Genomic DNA, 26659 nt, shown 5'->3' with positions numbered 1-26659 from the left:
CGGGCCTAAGGGTCTATGCCCGAAACGTCGGCCTTCCTGCTCCTCGGATGCTGCTTGGCCTGCTGTGTTCATCCAGCTCTACACCTTGTTATCTTGGTTCAGATGTTCTCATTGGTAAACAGATGTCAGTAATTTCAGATAACAAAGTATGGAGCTGGATGAACGCAGCAGACCAGGCAGCATCAGAGGAGCAGGAAAGTTGGCATTCCACCTTTTCTCAATTATCTCGTAGATAACCATTCTGAGCGTGTCTGCGTAAACCGAGCAAAGAAACCTGAATTAAAAGGTAGAATGGGTCCTACCTATCTAAATTTATTTAACCAAAAATATAGATTGAGGTTTCGCACATCACACAATTTCATTCCTTGAGCTATTTTGACCGTTGGATTTATTTCTGTTTGTTTATAATTAATGTATTATGCTGATAAACGTTTCTCAAGAGTCAATGGAAAAATACATTAACATATTGTGGCATTAAGCCATAAAGACTGGAGTTGCCATATATTCTATCCCTGCTCTATCATGTTAATCTCAGCAGCAGTGAGCACAACAATTTATCTCCATGCTCTTTGAAAAGAAGAAAGTAAAATCCCCTCAAGGGATTTCACACCTGCTGGCTTTCTGGCAACTCCTACTAGAAAGCACACACCTATGGATATTAAGTGAGGACAGAAGCAGATTGAGCTGTGATACCCTCCTTGATGAATAGCCTGCCAGCACTCATTATCTGGATTGACACGTGAAGGATGATTACTTTTGCAAGGTAATGTAGAACTGCTGCTGTTCATGGAATGGAACCTGAATAAAAGTCATTGCTTTTATGTATGGCAAGGAGGAAATTGTTTAGAGGAGGGCAGTATGATAGAGATGCTGTCAGTTTTGCACACATTTTACATTTATTAATCTTAACAACATTGTTGCAGGATATATTTCTGATAGTTTATATTTTGTGCGTGACTGTTGCAGAGCAATTGCATGATATCTTTGTACATACATTGCATATTATTTCTTCATATTGCTCCCATGGTCATTCACATTGCTGTTTTGTTTTTCTGCTTTCTTCCTTCCTTATTTTGTGCATTTCTCCTGAGTTTCAACTGCTACTTCATTTCCATATTTTTGTCTTGCAGTCCTGTTACTCTGATCAACTTCTGGCCAGTAGATTATGAGTGAGTACTTCTGATGTACACATCTGCATCTTGGTTTTTCTTTCTTTTGAAAATATATACAAATGATTGCAGCCAGTGTGTTTTTTTAAATATTATTTGGATCCCAAGGATAATGGTTTGCTTAACTTTGTTTTCCTTTGCATAAAGAGTTGCATTTTCGGCTCAGTTATAGTAATATTCTGAAACCTTTTAAAAGGGGAAATGTTGCAGATGCCAAATACAAATGTGTTACTTTTCAGATTAAATCCTCAAAATAACTTTAATTTCTGAGAATTAGGTGGTGCATTCATTTAAACATTTTCACCTCAAATGTTTGCTCACTACCAATTTGGAATGGTGATAATCACTTCTCCTTTGTCTCAGGGCCGTGTTGGTTCTACATTAAAAGGCTTTAGTTAACCTCAGACCAGTTCCTGGTGGGAAAGGCCTCTCAGCTCAAAATTGTCCTTAATTCAACATTAATTTCCCCAAGTCAAACCAAAACAGAAATCGTTGGAAAAACTCAGTCAATCTGGTAACATCTGTGGAGAGAATTCAGAGTTAACGTGTCGAATCCAGTGACCGTTCCTCAGAAATAATTTTCACAAATTGATCGTTTCCATCAGGAATGCCACAGATTGATTTGTGTGGGGAAATAAAAGAAAATTGTAAAACTACAATAATAAATACAATTAAGTTAGAAGTGAGACACACTGCAGTGGGAATTTATCACTGTTGTCAGTACAAAATTGGTGGCATCATTTTGACTGCCTTTTATATACTGCATTGAATATCCAAATCCATCAATATCTTTGAAACTGAATATCAGCTAATGCAGGACCATGCATTTCACACATCTGCCTATTCAAATTTGTTACCTTGTTGTTTATACAGAGTAGAGGAATCTTTGCTTGGTTCTTAACATTGACTGGTTTTGGGAGGTTGTCAAGCATCTCTCCCTGATAAGGCGTAAAGTTTGACATGATAATTTCCTTCATAGTGCTCGTTCTTAAAAAAAATACACTAATTCCCCCACAGCTTCTCCTGCTTTGCTGTGTTAACTTAACTGGAATTTCAGCATAAATTCCCTTCACTAGTAAATGAGGTTCTCCTGAAGCTATGCTCACAGTTAGATAAGTTCCCAGCAATACTACAAAATTGCATAATTATATCCTCTGGTTAAAATACTAATATGGAAGTGCAATATTGATGACCTTGTATATAAGTTACTTTAATTAACCCCAAATGGTTATCCACCTTTAACAAATAAGTGTTAAAAATTGATAGTTGAAATTCCATACATTATAGTGTTAAATATATTGTAATACCCAAGCAATGAATTCGATGCATAATAAAATAAATTGAGCAGTCAGTGTCTCCTGAAAAACTTTCTTCTACGAGAGAATAAATTGATGGATAACAGGCATGTAAATAATGGAGTTTTCATACGTCCTAAAATTGTTATGACCTCAAATATTTTCAACTTTGAATATTCATTGTCTTGTACCAGTAAGGAGCTGTGCCCAGATATTACTTCATCTACATATACACAAAGCATTGCATACCCTCAGCACATCTTATCAAGAATCATGCAATTCTACATCACCAGAAGACCATTCAGCCCATTTAGTCTGCAACAGCTGTTTCAAAGAGTTATGCCCATTTCCCCAGTCTTGCCACTCTCCCTTTTTTATTCTTAAGTATTTATCCAATTTCCTTTTCAAAGTTGTGACCGATGCTCATAGCTTCAGCTTTCCAACATCTATAGCATTTACTGTCAGAAAGGATGGTGGAAAAAGATTCATTCATAACTTTAAGAAATGTATCGGGGTTGGGGTTCGTGGGAAAGAATGCAAATACATACAGGACCATGTGGAAAGCTAAAGGAGTGGAACTAATTGGATAACTCCTTCCAAAAACCAGCACATAGACAACAGGTTGATTGTATGATTCTATGAGAGAATGATCTGTGACCAACAGAAGGCAAATAATGTTCTAATATTTTGCAAAACAATAAATGAGTTAAGTTTTTGGTGAAGCAGCCCACTGTCCTACCTGGATCCATGTTTTGAATGTGACCGGATTGAGTAGACTGCAGCAGCCTGCATACCTACCTGACAGTATTTTTAAGGCACTGCCTATTACTAAACTTGCTATGGTGTTACTCATTCAAGCTGATCCAGGTAGAGCGAGTGCCAGGAGGAAATAGATTAGTAGTATACCAAAATTCCTTTTACTGAATAAAAAAAAAATCCCCAGAGTGTTTATAGTTCAATGCTTTATTTTTTTAAGCGTGGGCTTCCTCATATATATATAAAATTGCCTGTCTCAGACTTTGAATTCAAATCTCTAAAGTAAAACTGTTGAATCATTGTACGTTTTAACCTTCAATGATCTGTTAGAAAATGGACTTGTTTCTTTGACATTACCAGCTTTCCAGTTGGTATCCCTTGACATTTAACAGTCATTTACTATAATAGAAATGTTTCTGTGGCCAGTCTACTGTCTTCAGTCAAATATGCTTTTCAAAGTTGGCACTATTTCGGGTACATGGAAAGAATCAAGTCACACTGTTAGTTGGTTTACAGAAACATCAACAGACATACATATTAAAAATGCAAAGGAGTATGACAAATGTGTAACGTCACTCATGCAAAATTTGTATGTAATGTAAATAAACAAAGAACAGAATTTTCAAATTCTCAACAGCATACTTGCCATTTTGGGTATTGTAATAGATAAGTCAGTGCAATTATCTATCATAGTTAACTAAACAAACAAAGATGGACATCACAATGAGATTGGCATATAGTCATTATTTACTGGAATGCAATCACAGAAAGGTTCATCTTGTGTTCCAGACATTCAGATATGCAAGTGGCCTTGGTAAATTGTTATCAATGAGAAGTGATAAATTTGGCAGTCTTTCATTTTATTATTTTCTACATTGTTGCACTTCTTTTAACAGCAGGTTTTTTTTCAATTACAGACCCGCCTCATCCCCTCAGCTGTCACATGATGACACTCATTCACGAATTGAACATTATGCTAGCAGGTAAGGAACATGATTGTGTACTCAGCTGAATTGTATTCATAGAAGTGTATAGCACAGAAATAGACCTTTTGGTCCAACTCATCTGCATCAAACAGCCATCCCAATCTGACCTAGTCCCATTTGCCAGATTTTGGCCGATATCCCTGTAAACCCTTCCCATTCAGATACGCATCCTGATGCCTTTTAAATGTAATTGTACCTACCTCCACCATTTCCTCTGGCAACTGTTCCATACACGCAGTATTCTAAAAGTGGCCTCTGATGTCCTGTACAGCCGCAACTTAATGTCCCAGCTCCTACACTCACTGTTCTGACAAATGAAGGCAAGTGTGCCAAATGCCTTCTTCATTAGCCTGTCTACCTATGGCTCCACTTTCAAAGAACTGTGCACCTTTCACCCCAAGGTCTCTTTGTTCAGCAACACTTCTCAGGACCGACCTTTAACTGTATAAGTCCCACCTTGGTTTGCCTTACCAAAATGCAACTCTTCACATTTATCTAAATTAAACCCTGCATATGCCGCTCCCCAGCCCATTGGCCCATCTGATCAAGGTTCTGTTGTACTCTGAGATAACCTTCTTCGCTGTGCACTACACCTCCTATTTTGTATCATCTGCACACTTACTAACTGTGCCTCCCATATTCTCATCCAAATCATTTAAGATAGTTTCATATATTCTTTCTCTATAATTCTGTTGGATTTTTTTGTGGTCAAAATTAACAACTTTAATAATTTTTAATTGGATGGAATTACATGGAAAAAACATTCAGTTACCTTTTTTCCATTTAGAGTTATTTAAATGTCTACGTTCTAGACTGACATTGTATTGAATATTCTTCTGCTTCAGTTTAATTATCATGTGGATTATAACTGATGCTGTATGAAAATTAAATCTGTTTTTTATTCAAACTTCACTGCTATTTTCACATTTAAGCACCTTTGACACTCAGGTGATATTGCAACATTGCTCGACAATGAGCTGCTCAGAACATCTTGGCTAGTGTGCAGTGTTGCACCAATATGTGTTTAAGTAGAATTTCTTTCCAAGTTCACTGCAGGTCTGTGTCACTTATATTAAGTGCTTTATGTATGGGACATTAGTCCGACATGTTTTCCAAGCTGAGGGCACACTCAAGGAGTTTCTTGCTTTGAACTTGCATTCATATGTGTCCACTGGTTGTTGTTCTCTGAAGCAGCTTGAGAAGCTGTTACATTAAAGGCACTCTATAAGCACTACTTTTGAGCAAAGAAATGCGAATATGATGTTCAGCCAAATGGGCCTGCTCTTTTGTTCAGTTAGATCATGACTGATTTCCACATCAACTCTATTTAGCTGAATTTCCTTTAATAACTTGTGAATTTATATTTAAAAGGTGCAATGCCACTGGGAGGTAATCGCCTCCATGCTGGTAATGCCTTTTGTTAAATCTCTCTGCTTAGTAGAGCACAGAAGGAGGTTTTGCAGAGATGCTTATAGAGAAAGATGATTGCAAAGAGATTGATCTGTATACACCAGACACAATGGATTGTGTTATTCTATGCCCTTTTTACAAATGCATAGAATTTTTTGTTGAACTAGTCTAGACTCGCTCGTACATCTGCAACAGGACAGCTTATAACACTCTATTAGAGTTATTTTTTGCATTGTACGGGTATACCAGTGGCATTATATACCTTTGTAACTTCTTATATAATAAATGTTTTGCCAGTGTAATGACAAAAGTAAGCAAATGATCTTCGGTTGAGTCTGGTGATGCTAGAACTGCAGATGTGACATTTTCCACATGGATTAGCAACAGTGCCTGTAACATCAAAGTGTGCGATGTCCTTGGTATCATTCTGGCATTAAACAAGGGGTAGATCCAGGACAAGCAATGAAGAAAGGAGTGATTCTCCTGCATTAGAGAGTTTTGTGCTGAATCCTGGGATAGGGGAAAGTCAGAGTCAGATGTAAATCGATAGGCCGTAGCTGGCAATATCCAGAGGCCAGAGCACCATTTGGCATGGACCACAGAGGAAAATAGCAATGAGGACTCTGGGAGAGGATGAGCAAGAGGATGCAGGTACAGTTATAACATTTAAAAGCCATTTGGACAGGTACATGAATTGGAAAGGTTTGGAGGGATTTGGGCCAAATGCAGGGAAGTGGCGCTCGTTTATTTTGGGAAACAAGGACGGCATGACGAGTTGGGCTGTTTCCATGCTGTAGTCTCTATGACTTAAAAAAAAAGATGGCTTCTGGGTTGGCAGGCAGTAAGAAACAGGAGGACATTGACCAGCACATTTTTACACCAGGAGCTGGAGAGAGGGATGAGTAAAAGCCGAAATTACTGGTGTGTGACGAAGTCGCCACATGCTGGTGCAAACCAGTATTGGCACCAGTAATTGGTCTGACTGGTATCCATCCAAAGACACCCGTGTTGGGAGAAGCTGAACATGCTTCAGAGTGGTAGAGCATGCAGAACAACATCTGGCTGTTTGGTACAGGGATGTTTAGTCATCATTCTGTTGCTTGAGATGTGCTTTGTGGCTTTAGTAGGTGATTCTAGGTGGTGCAGTGCCCCTAGAGAGTTTTGTCTCTCAATCAGCCTTTTTAGACATTTTATGACACACCATTACGGACAGTGGGACTTGAACCTGGACCTTCCATCTGGAACCCTTGGATACTTAAGCTAGTTTGCCAAAAGTGTGGTAAACTTCACGGGTGGATGCTGGACTCCACAATGAGATGGGAGATAGCATTTCTTTCACAAGGAAACAGTAACTTGATGTGGGGGACAATGCAGCTCCTCACTGCAGACACCTTTTAGGTTTGGAAATGGATTGCTATCTTTAACTGCTCTGTCTTGTAGCCTAAACTGTATCAGATTAACCAAAGAGGCTTAAAAAAATTGCCAACAAAAACTTGAAAAGAAAGCAGAGCTATCCTAAAATATATACCAAAGAAACTAACATTCAAGGACTTTTAGAAGCTTTCCCAAGCCATGTAAAGAATTTATCTAAAATGTTGGTTGGTAAGCATCATGTTAACATATGCAAGTTAATGTAAACTAGAGTTACAATCATAGGTTTAAGTGTAAGTAGCTAGTTAGGAAAATTGTCTGTGGTGAATGGTAACATCTTGTTATTCACCCTATCATGATGGAACTTGTCAGAAGCTACTGTTATTACTTTGAACTTATACCACTATGAACAGGACTTGAATAGAAACATGCACTGTCATGCATCGCCTGATTCCTTTTCATCTTCAAGCAATCTTGTCACAACATTAGGATATTGTACTCATTAGTCAGATGTTAGAAGAGAAAAAAAACTGAGATGTATAAAATGTTTCATGGGTTTAGCTACCTCTTACTGGATTGTGTATTGTCAAGAACAGGTACAATACAAACAGTACCTATTGGGAATAAAGTTAACCAATAATTATGCATGAGAGTAATTATTGGTTCTGGGTTTCACTGTTTAAATGAATGAAAGTAGACACCAATTCCTAATCTGAGCTGCTGTTTGCAGAGAGACAAAGAAATGCATGCTAAGCATCTCCTTGCAAGCTTGATTGAGTCATGGAAAGTGCATTACCTCTGCCTCCTGGTTGATAGGCCAGACAGTATTGATAATATTGGAGATTAAACATTCACCTGGCTCCTAACTTCAGAGGTACACGTCTGGGTCAGTTGAAAAACAAGAATAACCTACTAACCATGAAGAAAGAAGTCAAACAGTTGTACAGGACAGAAGACCATTCTGTCCATTGCCCCAATGTGGGCCATTCTTACCCCATAGCTGTCTGAATGTTTCCTTTTCAAATATGTATGAAACTGTTTTTGAAGTTATCAATGGTTGAAAAATCTGCTCGTCTTATGTTGCTGTTCCGTTGTAATTTCACTGGAATGCAGTGGTGGAAGCCATTGGAAATGTAAATGGTGCTTCGTGGCTGGATTTTCTCGGGGAATTGATGTACACCTCATATAAAGTGGAGCCTTAGCCTGTCATGGTCTTAGAAAATGCACATATTTGGAATGGCAGAGTGAGATGCGGGACTTTCTTAGCCAACACGATTCACAGCAAAGAACTGACATTCAGTCCATGAAATGAGATTGGATAGGCTGACCTCCATATGGCAGAAATTAGACAACGATGAAAAGAGTTTGGTGGAATTGGTCAGGGAGTCTCGGCCAGGAGCGCAAAAAAAAATTTAATCTGTGCTGGATGAGCATAAATTTTCTCAGTTAAGTATTGTTAAGTCTAAAGCCATTGCTTTAGAACCCATTCCAAGCTATGTTGCCTAGCTGCTGACTCCCTCAGTCTCACTGGCAAAGAGAGATGAAACCAGTTTATCCATAGCCTTGATGTTTCATTTGATCCTCAGATGAACTTCTGATCTCCAATTCATGCCATCAGTAGAACAATCTATTTCCAAATCCATAACTCAACATTTTCCCTTTATCAAAACCAGAAATTGCTGGCAAATCTCAGTACATCTGGCAGCATCTGTGAGAGGAAAGCAGAGTTAACGTTTCGAGTCTAATGACTGTTCATCAGAACAGTCCATTTCATTGTCGCTTCATCAGTTCATCTGATGAAACCCTTAACCAGACCTTTGTTACTTATAGACTTGATTACTCCAACTGCTGACTGGTCTTTCACATTCTATCCTCAGTAAAGTTGAAGTTATTGCAGCTTTGCTGCCCATGTTGTTCACCTTTTTTCCTGTGCTTGTTCAAGTGGTAAACATTAGCCTGACAAAAGAAGAAGCAGGAGCTGGTTTGTTATTCACAAAACCACATACAGCATTAACACAGACTACTTTTCCCAGCCACAGATTTATCCCCAACCAAGTTGAAATTGCTTTTTCGTCGACATATTCCAACAGGTCATGACACATCTCTGAGGCAAGTGAACTGAAACTGGACCTTCTGGCCCAAAGGTAGAGACACTACCACTATACCACAAGAGCATCTAATTGGTTCTTATCACTCCTCAAGCTGTGCTCGGTGCAACTTAAACTTAGCACCTCAACACTTCACACACCTTTTTATTGTAACGTTAGGTGCCATATGCTGGCAAATTGCAACAGTGGAGCCAGACCCAATTATTTTTAAGCAGCTAGCCCAGACAAGTGATGTGTGTTTCATTGTTGCCATAAACTGTACACAAAGCCATGTACAACAAGGTAGAGTTCACATGACTACAGCAAAGCAGCCAGTAAGCTATGTACAATTAATTGCATTTCTTCAACCATCCCCAATGAAAAAAATGCGCACTACTTATTTGCAGTAACAAGTTTTGCAAGTTACCCGGTATGTGAGATCATAAAATAGAACAGTCTTTCATTAATAAAACAGTGTATTAACTTGAGTCACTTGCGTTTCCATGAGCCTCTGCATGTATATTACACCCAGGTCTCCTCAAGATACATGTGTATATTGTCATTCGTTGTTTGTACGATATATGCTCATTCCTAGGATGGTGTTCCTTCTGTAGGGAATGTTATTCCTTTGACAGCTGCAGTTTCTGTATTAACTGTTTCTGATCCAATTCCGTTCCTGAGGAACAGAGAGCCTCTGGGAGTTCTGTACTTCCTACACACCTGGAATCATAGATTCCTGAACAGTGGCCTGCATCGTAGGCACAGCTTCTCTGGTTGCATGTAGATATGTGCGGTTGCAATTATCATATTCACTGCATATGATTCAGGTGACCATTGTTCAAAGCAGGTCCTAAATGGCCACCTCTAGTCACGATTGTTGAACATTTGGTTTTTCAATGCTCACCTTTGGAAATGACTTGGCACTTTCATTGAGGTGTAATTTAACTTCCTGCCAAAACACCTTGATTTATCATTTAATGCCTGTTACTGACTGTTGCTGACTCTTTTTTTCTGCCTTGATGTTTCATTTGATCCTCAGATGAACTTCTGAGCTCCTACTCATGGCATCAGTAAAACAATCTATTTCCAAATCCATAACTCAACGTTGTCCCTTTATCAAAACGAGAAATTGCTGGCAAAACTCAGCACATCTGGCAGCATCTGTGAGAGGAAAACAGATAACTTCAGTCATCTTTTTTCTGCGTTCAAAGAGCATTGTGTATGAGATGTGACATCAGCCTTTGGACTGAACGACTTTCCATGACTTCAGTAAGTGCACTTCTCCACTCAAGGATTGCCTTGTACAAGTCTACGCTGGATTTGCTCAATTTCTTTATGAGCCTTTTGCTAATTTTTACAGCCCCCTCAGACTTTACATTTGACTCAGGATACCGTGGAGATTATGTATGGCGTTGACTTTCTCTGTCCTTTATGAAGCAGCTGAATTCTTCAGCCCGTATGCCAACTTATCACAATGTCTGTAATGCCATACCAACTAAAGTGTGCTTTGAAGCATTTTACAATCTCACTGGTAGTCATTTTCATCGGTGGGTCTGACTCCCTGTTGTCAGTTTATATGAACATGAAGAGGTTTACTTCAACCTTCATCCATGGTCTATTTGGGATGTTATGTTTCAAAAACAGCTCTCTAGCTTGTTTAGCTTTGTATTGATTGTAAGCACTGTACTGTCTGATGTGGTCCTGAATTTTACGTTAGGCCAGTGGAGTACTCCTCTTGTTCTTTCTCTGAATAGACTCAGTTCCTCAAAGGCTCGCATCTCTTTAGCGATAATAACCTTCAGTAACTCCCTGCTCCAGAAGTGTGTAATAACGTCTCTGAACATTTCAATTTAGAAAATATCTGTTTCCTTTGTACATGAAACCATTTTGGCCTATGATTTCATTTCTGTCTGCCCAATGCACTTTTGAAGCAAAAGGAGTGTCCTTGATGATTTCAGACCATCCTTTCATAACTAGTTCCTGCACCACTTGGCGAATTGCATCTTCTTACCTATATTAGTTGACCTCAGCAAGGCACTTGTCTTTCAGATTCTCATTGAATCTGGAATATTTCACATTCTGTCTTCGCATCCTCTGCTTTCTTCAATGGGACTGCTGCTCTCAACAGCATGTCAGGGGTATACATGTGTTCCTTTGATTTTATTTCACCTGGAAACGATATAAATGCAAGCAAAGTAACATTGTTTGCAGACACTTGAAGCAGGTAGAAACAGTTTGATTTGATTTCATTTATTGTTGTCACATGTACCTAAGTCCAGTGAAAAGTTTTGTTTTGTGAGCAGTGCAGGCAGATCATAACATACAAGGGCATACGGATCGTGGGGTGTTTAGATAGAGTGAGGCACACAGTTATGGCTGCACATGAGGTATACAAAAGCAAGATCAACATTAGATTTGAAATTTGAGAATTCAATTAAGCAGTCTAATAACAGTGGAGAAGAACCTGTTGGTACATGTGATTTGTATCTTCTGCCTGGCAGAAGAGGTTGGAGGAGATGATAATTAGGGTGGGAAGGGTCTTTGCTGGCTGCCTTTTATGCCACAATGAGAAATGTAGATGGAGTCACTGGAAGGGAGGTTGCCTTGTGTGATGGTCTGGTCTATGTTCACAACTTTCTGTATTTTCTTATAGTCCTGGGCAGACCAGTTGCCATACCAAACCATGTTATGCCCAGATAGAATGCTTTCTGTGGTGCATCTGACAAAGTTGGTGAGGGTCCATAGGGACATGCCAGATTGCCTCCTGAGAAAGAAAGGGCGTTGTTGTGTCTTCTTGACTGTCGCATCTATGTGGGAAGACCAGGCCAGATGTTGATTATCGTCACTCCTAGGAACTTGATGCCCTTGACCCTCTGCAGCTCAGCATCATTGCTGTCAATAGGGGCGTGTCCTCTTCCCTTCTTCTTGAAGTCAATGATCAGCTCTTCAGTTTTGCTGACATTTAGGGAAAGATTGTTATCTTTCCATCACGATCTATGCGCTTGACCTTTGGCCCATTCAATTCATGTTTTTCTTTTTTAGCTTCCCATTTGTCTAGTGAGCTCTCTGGCAGTCTGATCGTGGTCTACGAGGGCTTCTGCTTCCACAGCAGATTATCAGATCATCCACAATAGCTTCCACTTCAAGAAGATCACTGACTGTCTTGCCCTTCCTGCAGTCATAACCTTCCAGAGGAGTAGAAATGTCAAATAGCATGTGTGACCATCTGTATCTCCCAAATGGTGCTAAGAATGTTGTTAGAAAGCCGCTATCTTCATCCAGCTTCTTTGGCTGGTAACCATCCTCCAAGCGTAGTAAATACCTTTTAACCTTGGCAAATTGTGGCAAGATTTTGTTCATTGCTAGCGTGGGTAATGCGATCTCTGAAAGCTTTATTGAGAACCTTTGGATCTATACATACTCTGTGTTCAAGGTGTTATCACTGCTGCTAATCCAGGCAGTGGACATTGTCACTTTCTTGATTATTTCCTTGTTTTCCAGCAATTTCTACCTCCTTTCAGGCTGGACATGAGGGCAGCTGGAACTCCCCTTAGGAGATACTGAGTTTTTCTCTCAATCTCATTTATTTTCACGTTATATGAATCAGGAAGACATAAAGACTTGTAAATGCATCATCATTGTAACCTTTTAGGATCTAAAACAAAATTAAGAACCGCGGATGCTGGAAATTTGAAACAAAAACCAAGTTGATGGAAGAACTTATCAGGTGTGGCAGCATCTGTGGAGAGAAAGCAGAGTTAATATATCGAGTCCAGTGACCCTTCTTCAGAACTGGATCTTTAGCAGTCAATGATATAATGGCCTGCAAAACGCTGCAGATTTCTTCTGGTATATGCACAATGACTGGTCCAAGCTTCAGACTTTTTTATTAATTCATGGAATGTGGGTGGCACTGGCTAGACCATCCCTAATTGCCCAGAGGGCACTTAAGAGTCAACTACATTGCTGTGGGTCTGGAGTCACATGTAGGCCAGACCAGGTAAGGATGGTAGTTTCCTTCCCTAAAGGACATTGGTGAACCAGATGGGTTTTTCCAACAATTGACAATGGCTTCATGGTCATCATCAGACTCTTAATTCCAGACTTTTTTTTAATTGAATTCAAATTCCATCATCTGCCATTGCGAGATTCAAACCCAGGTCCCCAGAACATTACCTGGGTCCCTGGATTAACAGTCTAGTGCCTTCGCCTCCCCTTCAGCTGAGATAAGTGGGTTTTGCTTAACGTCTGCTGTTTGGAACTCCAGACCTTCATTCTTCCCGTGGTCCCTCAGCTTTGTTTGTTCTTGTGGTGAGTATTGTTATATCAAATATCCTTGAACTTATCTTTGAGGGCTTCAATTTTGGTTCACAAACTTGAGTGATTTTGCATAGTTCTGCAAAACTCATGATATTATGCAAAGCACCACAGTTTATTTGATACTTCATATTCACTTGATGCTCTCCTTCTGACGTCAATGTTCTAACAGTCACAAAGTAGTTATATCACCCTTAATGATGCCAACCTGTTGTACGGAGTAAGCTGATTCATCCCAATTACAGGCTGATGTCTCTGCAGCAGTCATCTTTATATGCTAGCTTTGCTTCTCAGTTTCTCAGCTTCTTACAGTTAGAGTATTGTTTTCCCCATGCTAGACATGGTTTCCTTTCTTTTGTGCACCATCCTGTGCAATAATTTCATCCTACCCATTGTTTTCACTCAATGTCTCTCAGCATAATATAAAGCCTTATCTGTTCTCCCATTAATATATTCTAGCTGATGGTTGACAATTCAGAAGTTTTGCGCGTGTCAAGAGAGTACTTTTATCCTTTCTCACATTTCTTATGCCTAAGATAATTCTATCTCTGAGATTATCTTTGAGTTGTCCTCATTCTCAAGATTCAGTTAGATATATCAATGTGGTCACATACTAATCAATCATCTCCATCTCTCATGAATTTTGATGTTGAATGCACACCTTTCATAAGTAATGTCAATATAAGGTTTAAAGTGCAAGTTCAAAGCTTGCATAATCTCTGCTGCCCAACCTTTTTGCTCCTCAGTGAGATTTAGGCTATGGTACAGATGATGACATTCTTTCCACAGTACTGATATCAGCATTGCTAGTCTTATTTGTTCACATTTTTCAACTAATTCTGTAGCTGTTTCATAGTCTTGTCACAGAGAATGGAAGCATTCCAATTTTGTTTCATTTCCAAAGCAGCAGTGACTGGAAAATGTACATCTAGTTGACTTGCCCATCAATCATGAGCTGCACGCTGCTGTTCTTTTTTCACTTGCTTGCTGTTTCTTTCAGTAACTGGCTCTGTCACAGCTTTGAAATTCCACACATTTTCAGCTGCTCGTGCTCCTGACACCAGCTATCAAACAATGTGTATTTAATGCCTGCAAAATCACTTCCCCCAAAGTGGATGTCACCTAAATATGGGAGCCAGCCAGTACAATGAATATAGCCGCATTTCTCCAAACAGTGCCACACCCCCAAAATAAGAACAAAACTCTGAAATCTATTCCAACTCATCCTTTGAGATGTCTGTCACCCTTTAATTCTTTTGTATTCCCAAATTTAAGTGGTCCACCTTTGGTGACAGTGCCTTCAGTTGGCAAAACTCTGAATGTCCTCCATTCGCCTCCTTGCTTCTCTACATCACTTTCCTCCTTAGAGCACTTAAAACTACCTGTTTAATCATGTTGTTGATCATCTGACCGAATGCTGTCCTATGTGGCTCAGTGACATCCTTTGTTTTATCTTGCACTGTGAAGCTGCTTAGGGTGATTCATTCCATTGTAGGTACTATAAGATTACGTACTGTTGTTTTCAAGAAGCTCTTTCTTGTGCCTTCCTACACGGTGACCAAGGGAATTAGGTGGAGACCTCAGTCTTCCCCGAATTATGATAGGTTGGTTCCAGGTTTACCAGATGCATGAAGAAGGCGTACACAAAAGATGAACATGTAGTGTTCTAATGCCTGTCTTTTCCTGTTGACAATTGCAAACCCTAATGAGATCAATACTTAAGAACAGTGGCATAATTATATTCTGAGGGCTTTTTTTCAAAAATTTTAAGTGGCAAGTTATTTTAGCTCAGTTGTTTACATTCATCACATCTTTGTAATTGCTGATTTTTGTTTTGCAGGCTAGCAGAGATGGAAAACAGAAATGGATCTTATTTGAATGACAGCATCTCACCCAATGAAAGCATGTATGTATCCGAGTGAAATTTAGTATTGGCATGTATTTTGTGGGGCGGGGGGGGATCGGATTACCATGTGAAAGTTGATGTTTTATGAAACTGTACAAGAATTACATAAACAGACTATATAGTTTGGTTCTTTAGGGATTTCCAAATCCAGATTTATTTATTAATCTTTGGAATTGTAGTACATTGAGAAAGCCACGCTGTGCATTGGTTGCTAAAGTATAATATCCAGTGTCAATATTGGGCAGGGATCCATTAAGCTGGATCTCTGCTGACTCCTCACCACAGTTTCTAGCAGACATTTGCAGCACTGTCTTTGTTCGAGTAAACATGTTCAAAAGAGGCAAAGATGTATCAAACGGTAAATTTTCTGTTGTTTCTGTTGCATTTGTGCTGTGCTATCTCTGTCTAGTAAAACAGGCATTTGAAGGACGTGGCTAAACAAAGGCAAATGGTTTAGATTATAGCAATTATAGTATCAATTCCAAATTTATTTTTAACAAATATCACCATTTACTTTGACTTCTGCTCCAATATTTCTGACATTGAGAATTCTTCTGTATGTTTGTTGTTCAGAAGATGATGTGAAACTACAAAGAGATGGCATTCATGTCAGGCAGCCACAGAGACACTTAGCATTAGTGGCACACATCCCTCCAAGCCAGAATATACAAACAAAGACCTGCATACCTATCATTGTTAGACAATCATAGCTGCACAGGCACATTTACCTTAAGTTAGTCTTCAGCGCATTGTTTGCTGGGGCATGCAGTGACCTTCCTGATGGGCAATCAATAGTGTCATGAGAAACAATGTAAGACAGAGCACTCAGATTCCCAAAGCCCACAGAGTCATTGATTCCACTCTCTAGGCCATTCATGCTCCCTTGCTCAATATTCTTCCCATAACAACAGGAAAGCATTTTCTTCTCTCAACATAAAACTTGTCAGCAGGTGAAACAAGTCAATGCTTGTTTTTCTGGTAGTCGCTGGGATGTTTTCACTTCAAGATAACATGCAACTTTCATTTTAATTTGAACAATTCACTTCTTAATGCAGAAAGGCATGTCTGAAGGTGATTGTTGTAAAAATCAGGGCTCACATCCGTGCGGTTTCCCGAGATGTGTACTGAGGACCAACATGATGAAGGCAGTCAATACACTGCAGTATACTCCCACTGGAATTTGGAAATTGTGTTTGTATGCTACTTGCAGCAGAGCTTTACCAGAGCTCAGAGGCTTCCTTTAAGAGGCCAGAAAGCAGCAAGATATCCAAGGGGTAAGGAGGTGATCAGCTCGAGGAGCAGCAGCTGCTTGAAGAGATTGTTGAGGATAGCCCAGTCCAACCTGCAAATGGTGTTTTATGCTGCCCTCAAACAGGAGTCCCTTCCTTTGGCTGCCTATCTGATTGATTAAACAGTGCTGCTTACGTATTCACTGAATTATTCATCCTCATCTTTTCCTGTATGCAACAGTCCACAAAACTGTCATTTATGTCAGCACATAAAATCAATTCCACACCTTTTCCAGATCTGCATCTGCAAGCACACTAATACAGTTAAACCACATAAAATGCTGAGTGAATTCCAAATGATATTTATAAAAGTATTTTTTTTTTCTTTTACTATCAGTATATGATGAAAATGTTCTTAAGACTAGTCATATGCTTCTTCTCTCAGAGAGCTGTAATAGTGACTTAAGTGTGCTGTAACTGCCTGCTTTTACTGCAAAGACAAATCGGTCTACATTCACAATATGAAGTCCTACTGCACATTGTTGATACTGTGTAGCTGCATGGACAACTGGGTTCTGCTTTCTTTCTGATACACATGCAGAAACCTGAAGGGGAGTGGAGAGGGCGGCACATGATGTTTTCTCGATATATAATAGCACGATCAGCCCCGTCCATCTGACCGTAATACTGATACTGCATTCAAATCAGCTTTAGGTATCTACAAGAACGAAGATCAGTATAGTACTGAGATCAATAAGTGACTCACAGTTGTCACTGGTTACTGAGTTTTTCAAAGCAGGAATGGAGCACCTTCTACAATTGGACACCTCACAACACAGTAAAAGCATAAACTACTCTTAAACTTCCAAAATACCCTCCAATGCAGATACTGCTCGAGCTGTCCCATGCTCCATGATGCAACACTCGTGTGAAACTGTCCTCCATATACCAATGTATATTGCTGATGAATTCCTGCAGCTGACATGCCGTCAGTATCAATCTGCCTGTTGTACTGGCCAATATCTGAGCTCATGTTCAATACCATAAAGGCATTGTACTTCAACAAGCAGAACACGTGGCATTTAGATCCACAGACTTCTCTTGCTCTCCAACCAGAAATATCTGCCCCCTCATGGGCCACCAGGTACTACTGTGTAGAAACTCAATACAGCCTTGTTCTGCTCACATGTAAATTTCCCATGTGAATATTGGGAAGTTTGCACTTGAGTACAATGTGTTCTGCTGGATCCAATGGAACCTGTCGTCATTTTTTTTTCTGGCATGAGCAGAAAAAAATACCAGCTTGCATCTCAGGATGCCTCAAACCAATCTCTGAACCACTGAAATATTTGTGGATTATTCAGACAAAATACAGCATCAGTTTGTCACCAGCCATGTCCCTACAAGAGCACGTGCTGATCTTTGAGCAATGAATATTTGCCACAGCATCAGGAGAATAGCCCAACTCTTCTTCGAGCCACAGGATCTTTTAAGATCATGTGAGAGACCAGCCAAGTGCTTGATCTTAAAGTCTCACCTGAAAGTTGGTTCCTCCAAAAGTGCTCTACTTTCTCAGGCTTGTCCTAATGTGCTTGATCTGTTATCCTTTGGATCACTGAAGTGACATTTGGTCTTATAACTCAAATAGTATGTCTAATAATGGAGGACACTTTGTATTGGATGGTTGTCTGTAAGATATGATCTATTATTTTGCAAACTCAAAGTTCCTCAACTCAGGAATATTACATAATCACAAGGACATTACACATTTGGTATAAATCGTAGTAGTGGATTCTGTGATTGAGTTCACAGATGCTGTTATCTCATGTGCCTGAGGTAGATATTCTCTAAAAGAGGAAGATTATTTCAGATCATGGCGCATCACAAAGAATGATGTAAGATTAATAACTGTTCAGGGCAATATTGCATGTTGAAGTTCAGATTATGTTAATCTATTCCAGCTTTTCTCTCACTTTATGATACCATCTGAACTCTGTTGTGTAGTTGCCCTTGCAAGTACTTCAAAATCTTGAGAGTCATACTGAATGCATATCACTGGCCATGGCTGTTTGGTACAGTTAACATTTAGCTGTTTCATTAAATGTCTTCTGCTTTTCATAAAATCAGGTTAAGGCTGTTGACAAAAGAATTAGCCAGCTCCATTCAAAATATACCATATGGCCTACAATATGGGTGGACATGTATGACAGGCAACTTTCATGGTCCCTAAGTACTAAACAATGAGTATCCTGAACAGGGAAAGAAACAGTTTCTCCTTGCCTTTAAATTATGCCATCATCATTGGGTCCACCAGCATCATCATCTTGGAGATGATTACTGGCCAGCAGCTTTGCCTTTCTCTTGGGTGTTATGATGTCTGGTAATGGTGACTAACCTAGTGACCCCTCAAAACCTTTCCAGTATCCAAAACTCCAGGATGGATGTATCTACCAAAACAATGCTGATGGAATTCAGCAGTATTAAGGACAAAGAAATCTTCTTAATTGTCACCTCAGTACCTGATCTCATCCTCTCCATCTATTACTGGTGATGTATCGACAGAATGCATTGTATCAACTCCCAAAGTTAGCATGTGCTGTACTTCACAACTCCACAACCTTTGCCAATCAAAGGAAAGGGCATCACAGTCGTGTGAATACCGTCAACTCCATGTTGAATTTCTTAATTAAGTCAGAATGGTGTGTCATTTAAGGAATCGGTAAATATTAATCAATGGGGCTGTTCAGGAATTCTCGATCTAACACCATCATGAGAGCAGGGTTCATTACCGGGAGACGATGGCATAGTGGTATCACTGAAGTGTTAATCCAGAGACTCGGGTAATGTTCTGGGAACCCTGGTTCGAATCCCACCGTGGCAGATGGTGGAATTTGAATTCAATAAAAATCTGAAATTGAGAGTCCAATGATCTCCATGATTCCATTGTCGGGAAAAATCGACATCCGTCTTGTAACAGATTGGGAGCTTGAGTCTGGGATCTGGCCAGTTCATGTACGGGATCTGAATGGATTTGGACAGATTTGAACAGATTTGGGGGACGACAGATCCCAGCAGATTTAAACAGACTCTGGGATTAGGGTCCTAGATCTTTAAAATAAAACTTACGTGAGAACTGGAAAATCTGTTTAATTTCAGTTACTTGTGGTTGGTTAAATCAAAAGTGGGGGAAGTGGCTCCTAACATTGATAAAGAGGTTCTGGGATTTGAGGATGCTTCACAAAATTGTCAAGAAAGTTTAGAAAGACAGTGGGAGGATGTACTTTTAGACTTAGCAAACATGCTAGAATTAGGTTTAACTCGGGATAAGAGGAAAGCTGAAATTGTAACGGAGTCAGTCAAGCATTTAGGTATACCAGAGAAATAGGCAAGTGCAGTGGAGTTAGAAAAAATTAAATTGAAAATTAGACAATTGGAGTTAGAAGATAAAGGAAAGGAAAGAAGGTCCAGGGCAGAAGAGGAAGAAAGAGAACTGAAATGGTTTGAAATGTTATGAGTAGAGGAAAGACAAAAACAAAAAGAGAGAGAGCTTGAACTTCAGAAGTTGCAAATTAAACAGGACAGCCAACTTAAAAGGATGGAAATGAAGGTAGAAGATAGGCTTAGTGAGGAGGAGAGTGATGATGTGCAGACCCGTTGCAGCCAAAGACCTAATAGGGATATATACAAACATGTCAAAACATTGAATTTTGGTAATGAAAAAGATGTGGAAGCCTTTTTCATTTCCTTTGAGAAATTGCTGAAGCAGATGAATTGGCCAGATAGTGATAGGCAGGGCTAGTGAGGAGTTTGCAGCACTGTCAGATTAGGTGTCAAGAGAATATGAAGAACTAAGACAGGTTATATTGAGTGCCTATGAATTGATACCTGAAGTGTTCAGAAATATCAGGAAAGAACCAGTTCAACCTTACATAGAGAGATAGTAGGAACTGCAGATGCTGGAGAATCTGAGATAACAAGGTGTGGAGCTGGATGAACACAGCAGGCCAAGCAGCATCAGAGGAGCAGGAAGGCTGACGTTTCGGACCTAGACCCTTCTTCAGAAATGGGGGAGGGGAAGGGGGTTCTGAAATAAAGAGAGAGAGAGGGGGAGGCGGAAAGAAGATGGATAGAGGAGAAGATACGTGGAGAGGAGACAGACCGGTCAAAAAGGCGGGGATGGAGCCAGTAAAGGTGAGTGTAGGTGGGGAGGTAGGGAGGAGATAGGTCAGTCCACGGAGGACAGACAGGTCAAGGGGGCGGGATGAGGTTAGTAGGTAGGAGATGGGGGTGGGGCTTGAGGTGGGAGGAAGGACAGGTTAGGGAGGCGGGGACGAGCTGGGCTGGTTTTGGGATGTGGTGGGGGGGGTAGATTTTGAAGCTTGTGAAGTCCACATTGATACCATTGGGCTGCAGGGTCCCCAAGCGGAATATGAGTTGCTGTTCTTGCAGCCTTTGGGTAGCATCGTTGTGGCACTGCAGGAGGCCCTTATGTAGAGTTTTCGAAAGAATTCAACATAGCAACTTTGATAGATGGGTGAAAGCAACTGCTGGTAGAGGTAACAGCAAGCAGCTCTGAAGAGAAAATCACTGGTTCTCACAGAATTCTCTAAGCTCAGAGTAACAATCATCTAAACTAATGGTACAGCGGCACTCTTAGCTAATATTCCTGACACAGGACTTCAATGGAGAAAGGTGTTCCTGATTGAGGAGCAGCGGAGGGGCACTGAGCATTCCAGAAGATATATTCTCGCTGTAATTGTGAGAGATTAAGTTTTAATTTATCTTTTATTCATTTGGTTTATATAACAGAGACTTGTATCTATTGGAACAGCATTCCATTAAAATTTTGTCTTATTCGGGAATAGTGAGTAGTTCAAGTTGGGGTCGGGGGGGTAGATGCTTTGGTTTGTTAATAGTTCTGTTAATTTGTTCACTGTTAGAGTTAGATAAATTGTTACTTGTTGATAATAGAGTGACTGTCAGAAGTTCATCTAATTTATAACAGATTGGGAGGCAAGAGGCATATTGTACCACTTTTCACACTTCCTTTCACAGATTATGAGGCAAGGCAAGGAAAGCTTCTCTGGGTGTTTTGGTTTTAGTTATTAGAGGGGGGTCGACCTCTGCTTCATAACAGATTGGTAACAATTTCACTAATATCCTTTAGGGAAGGAAGCTGCCATTCTCACCTGGTCTGGCCTTTGTGTGTGATTCCAGACCCACAGCAACGTGGTTGACTCTGAACTCGGGATCAATTAGGGATAAATAATAAATGCTTGCCTAGCTGGTGACACCCTTATCCCATGATTGATTTTGTTAAAAAATTACAAGGATTGCACGTATAGGTCTGCCACACATTTGTTAAAACCATGGGATGGTAATTAACCACAGCTTTGTTGGCATCATTCATATGAAAGAAAGTAAGAAACAAATTAGTGAGAGGCTCTTTTATATACTTGCATTTGCATTGTACAAGGACCTGGAAATGAGGATGTGCAACTTTAAATGCTTGCTTTTATCTGCCTCCCTTCCTCCCACAAAAAAGAAGATTGTTTTATGCATAACAGAGAGCCTGTATATAGCATTAAATTAGAGTAGATTACAGGTAGCTTTTCTGAAGTTGAAAATAATAGGTGTTAGTTGACATAAAGATCAATTATAAGCAATTGCTGAAACTCACTAATTGAGTCTCCTGACAACAGAAATTTAAGCAAGAACAATTTTTTGCAATTTGGGGTTAAATGTCATTTATTTTTAGCCATGAATACTCTGTAATTACTTAATGAGGATTATAGCATAGGCAAATCACTTCAACTCACTGCGTAGTTGTGAGGCTCTTCACAAATTCCGCTGCTACTTCTTTTTTGGGAAGAGCGTGGAAATACCGTCACTTTTGACTATTTCCTACTATTTTGTAATTCTGTTTACCTGAAGGTACGATCCCTTGTTGGGGTCTGTTTCTGTAGTGGCTGTTTGCTTAATTTGGAAAGTATTAGAAGGCTTTCTTCATGAGGTTCCAGACAATGAATGTTGGCAGGCTAGGGCTTGAAGTGTTGCGTCACATGATTCACATTCATGTGCCGCCAGTAATGGTTTCCAAACAGTCGTCTCCAGAAGAAATCATGGCTAATGTTACAATTGTAGTGAAAATGGACTATTAGTATTCAAATTGCTTCATTTCACCTGAATACTTCTGACATTTTTGGAATAAAAATGGTTTTAAAAAGGACGCCACTGATGTAAAATGGCAACTGTGATCACCTGACTAGTGCAACAACCCAGGAATATATGAAATCAGCTGCATCGGAATTATCATTTTAATCAGGAGACACTGGAACTGAGTGAGGCATCAAGAAAATTGTATCCCTTGTTTTTGCTCCCACATGCATGATAAGTTCACATTGAAAGGTTGGTTATAACCATTCAACTCAGAATGAATCAATGAAACAGACATCACAATCCACAAAGGAATACAATATTAACAGCCTTTGAGCAACAAAAGTGAAAGCAACATAGAATGGTAACAGCAAGGATACTGATGGCTTTCCTTTCCCTCTGACTGTCAAACTCAGGAGCCAACCAATGAAAGCAATTTGGGGCAATAATATCTGCACCTTTGTCATTCTGAAAGAAGTAAGCATAAGCTAAACAGTTGAATTCAAATCTTTTTCATTCTCACAATCCAAGAGACTGCTAATATCTGTAACTTTATTTGCTTTTGTTATCCCTGTTGCACTGGGTACCCTTCTCCCCACCTCTTTCCTTTTAAAAATAATTTTATTACCTGTGTTTGTGTTTGGTACTGCGTTTCTTATTTTTTCTTGTGTTTTCAAGTTCATAAAGCTCCACTCACTTTCTTTCAGGGAAACATTGAGAATGACTGTTTCATTTCTGATCTGTTTAACGTAATTTGATTGAAGTGTGATTGCTACGTGCCAAAAACAAAACAAAAATATTTCTTGCAATTGATCGAGAACAAGCTAAAAGGAGGAGAGCCAACCATCCCTCTTCACCTGAGCATTGATTTTACATATCCCTAATCTGAGGACATTGTGGTGCTTCCTGCTGCTTAACTTTATGGTTTAACTATTCGTTGCTTTAAACCACATAAGTTCCTGGGAACTTTAAGGTATCGTTATTCTGGGATTGTTTTGCTGACATTATGTAATAATGGTGCATATTTGCCTGGAAAATCAAAGTATTGTGTGGAGGTACAATTACCATCTTAGTTTCACTTCCCTGCCAAGAACCTAAAAATAAATGGCCCAGAACTAATGCATGTTATCACAAATAACCCTATCCATTTACTGTACCAGCCCAACTGAAGCAATTAAGTTGGTAAACAGCTCGAATCTGTGTGCTGCCAAGTGAAACGTGGGTATATTTTTTTGAAGTATATCAACTGGGGGGAGAAAATAAGAGCAGTGAGCAACACATTTACTACCATCAGGATTGCCATCTTGTAGATGAACTCTATAGAGTGCATATATCATTCCAGAATTTACCTGTCTTCCTCTAATTGTAGCAGAATCAGAGATCAAGCGAATAGAGACGTTCCAAAATGGATTTGGGAACCAATTTCCTAATTCTTTAGCATCAAGAATCTGTGCCCCTGCACTCAAAGATATCTCACTGCTTATACCCCTCCCACTTATTGTCAGTTCAAGAAACTCCTGCGAGACCCTCGTCTTGAGAATGTCATGTGTCAGATTTAGTAAATTCTTCAAATTCATTCCATTGGAATTCAACAGACCTTTTCAAACAAAAAGAGTTGGGAGCAGGAAATAATCAACGAATGTTAATGAGGCAGACTAGGCTATAAGCTCCCTAATGAGGTTACTATAAGCTCCCTAATGAGGTTACTATGAGCTTTGAGGGGGAATATCCCCGTGACACTCCTGGTGAGGAGCTTTCATGCTGGCAACACAACTCTGCATGTTTCTCTAACCATTTAAAGTAATGATTAGAAAATCATGCAGGGCATAAAGCCTAATTTCTCTCATGCAGTTTCGGGTTGGTGGCTTGACGTTGTAAAGTGGCTTGTTGCTGTTTTTCTCTGAGCATATGAAAGTATGTATATTTTCATCTAAATTTGGTTAGCACATTGAGTGCAAATGATGGATGCACCCAGTTCTTATATTTTTAAACCTAGTTTTGAATTTTTTTTTTTACTATCCACCCTCCCTTCGTTATGCTGTTACTGCACCATGTGGCATTCCCCTGTTGAAGGGATGGACACCATCTTTTCGCTGATACTTCACTCCATCCAGTTATTGGAAAGTGTATAAGAAATCCAGAGTGATTCAATATCTAAACTCGGAGCTTCCATCGCAGTGAAGACAAATGTGCGCACAAGCTGTTCAGATCAGCCTTTAACTGCTGATGGTTCATGATCAAGAAGACTGCTAATTAGTGTTTCCCTTCATTAAAGCATGCTGATGATACAGCCAACAAACTAACACCTTGTGCTTACTTCTAAGATAATGAAACACATTTCACAGGAGCATTTTGAAGCAAAATTTGACTCCAAACCACATGAGAAATTGATAGGTCCAATGATCAAAGGCTTTATTGATGAGTTAAGTCTTGGGGAGCCACTTAAAGGAGAATGGAAGGTCAGGATGTGTCGGGAGGGAAGTCTAGAGCTTGTCTCCTATGCCATCGAAGGAGTCAATGGTTGAGTGATCAAATTCAGGGATGCTCGACCACCACATCCTAAGCGTGTTCAACCTGTTGCTGCTGCCTTGCTGGGAGGATGCGCACATAAACAGACACGCATGCACACCATGGGTGGGAGCCAGAGCTGCTGCTCAAACTGTCTCCCCACTGCTGCTTCCTTTTACTGCAGCTGTCAAAGAAGGAGTGATCTCCCTCCTCATCCATATGGCAAAACTGCTGTTGGCACGTGCGCACACAGGGCTGGTCACATTAGCACTGACATTAACAAACCCTGCTCCTTCACATGAAGACTCATTTCTCCACCTACTGGTGCCTTTCATAATAAACATGATCCTTTGAATAGCAGGATGAGAATTTTAGAATTGAGGTGTCACTTCAGTCACAGATAGTGTTGATCACTGAGCACAGGAGTGATGGGTGAACAGAGTGTGGTGTGACTTAGGTCACAAGCAATAATGATTTAGATGAGTTCAAATTTACAGAGAATCAAAAATGGAGGGCCTGCCAGGAGTGTGTTGAAATCGAGTGAAGTCTAGAGGTAACAAGTGCATGGCTGAGGATTTCAGAAGCAGGTGAGGTCATTTGGAGATAACAAGGTGTAGAGCTGGAGGAACACAGCACGCCAAGCAGCATCAGAGGAGCAGGAAAGCTGACATTTCGGGTCTGGACCCTTCTTCAGAAATGGGAGAGGGAAAGGGGATTCTGAAATAAATAGAGAGAGAGAGGGAGGTGGATGGAAGGTGGATAGAGGAGCAGATAGGTGGAGAGGAGACGGATAGGTCAAGGAGGTGGGAATGGAGCTAGTAAAGGTGAGTGTAGGTGGGGAGTTAGGATGGGAGTTGGTCAGTCAAGTATCTCTATCTCTGCTACTACTATGCTACAATCCTACTTCTATCCTACTATCTCTGAAGTCATTTACAGTTGTTTTTACATTTCAAAGTGTACCTTTATGTCCCAGCTGTTAATTTCCTATCTGACTTCCTTTAACTGATCTGGGATCAACCAGAAGTCGGCGTCCTAAAGAGCAATGAGGTGTTTGACTACATTAAAGGCACTGTGTAAGTGTAAATAATAGTCATTGAAGTTTGCTTGAATCCCCATTAGTCTCCTGAGCTATAAAGCAGCCAAGGTCATCAATGATAACAATGCAGTGGCCCTCAAAGTAGAATGTGGATATTGGTTGAAAGCAGTTTTACATTTAACTGCAATAGCTCCCTTTGTTTTGGGTAGCTCTTGGAAGGCTAACAGTGCTGTAAAATTGTACCCCGATGGCATTTCATGAGAGAACATAAAGGGACTGTGTTGCGTTGTTTGGAGCTAGACTCGACTAACTTGCTGGTTTCAAAGGTTTATGTTGTCTTACTTTTTGCTCAGAATCTCTGTATAATCACCAGGCATCCTGAATAAAATAGGAGAGTTGAGAATAATTAACGTTGGTCACGAGGCCTCTCTGT

At 40.0% G+C, this 26659-nt stretch overlaps 1 protein-coding gene across 4 annotated transcripts in view; it reads left to right on the top strand.

Moving 5' to 3' along the window:
- The window catches only part of dmd (dystrophin), a 1291331-nt gene that overhangs the window by 1234546 nt on the left and 30126 nt on the right, over positions 1-26659 (top strand). For all 4 annotated transcript variants that reach the window (XM_048602828.1, XM_048602824.1, XM_048602825.1 and 1 more), the window contains 3 exons: positions 1131-1169; positions 4138-4203; positions 15232-15297. In XM_048602828.1, coding sequence (XP_048458785.1) covers positions 1131-1169; positions 4138-4203; positions 15232-15297 — 171 coding nt within the window. The remainder of the gene's footprint in view (positions 1-1130; positions 1170-4137; positions 4204-15231; positions 15298-26659) is intronic.

Source organism: Rhincodon typus, chromosome 11 (assembly GCF_021869965.1).
Source record: "Rhincodon typus isolate 14 chromosome 11, sRhiTyp1.1, whole genome shotgun sequence".
Classification (NCBI taxonomy): domain Eukaryota; kingdom Metazoa; phylum Chordata; class Chondrichthyes; order Orectolobiformes; family Rhincodontidae; genus Rhincodon; species Rhincodon typus.
This window is presented reverse-complemented; position numbering and strand designations above follow the sequence as displayed.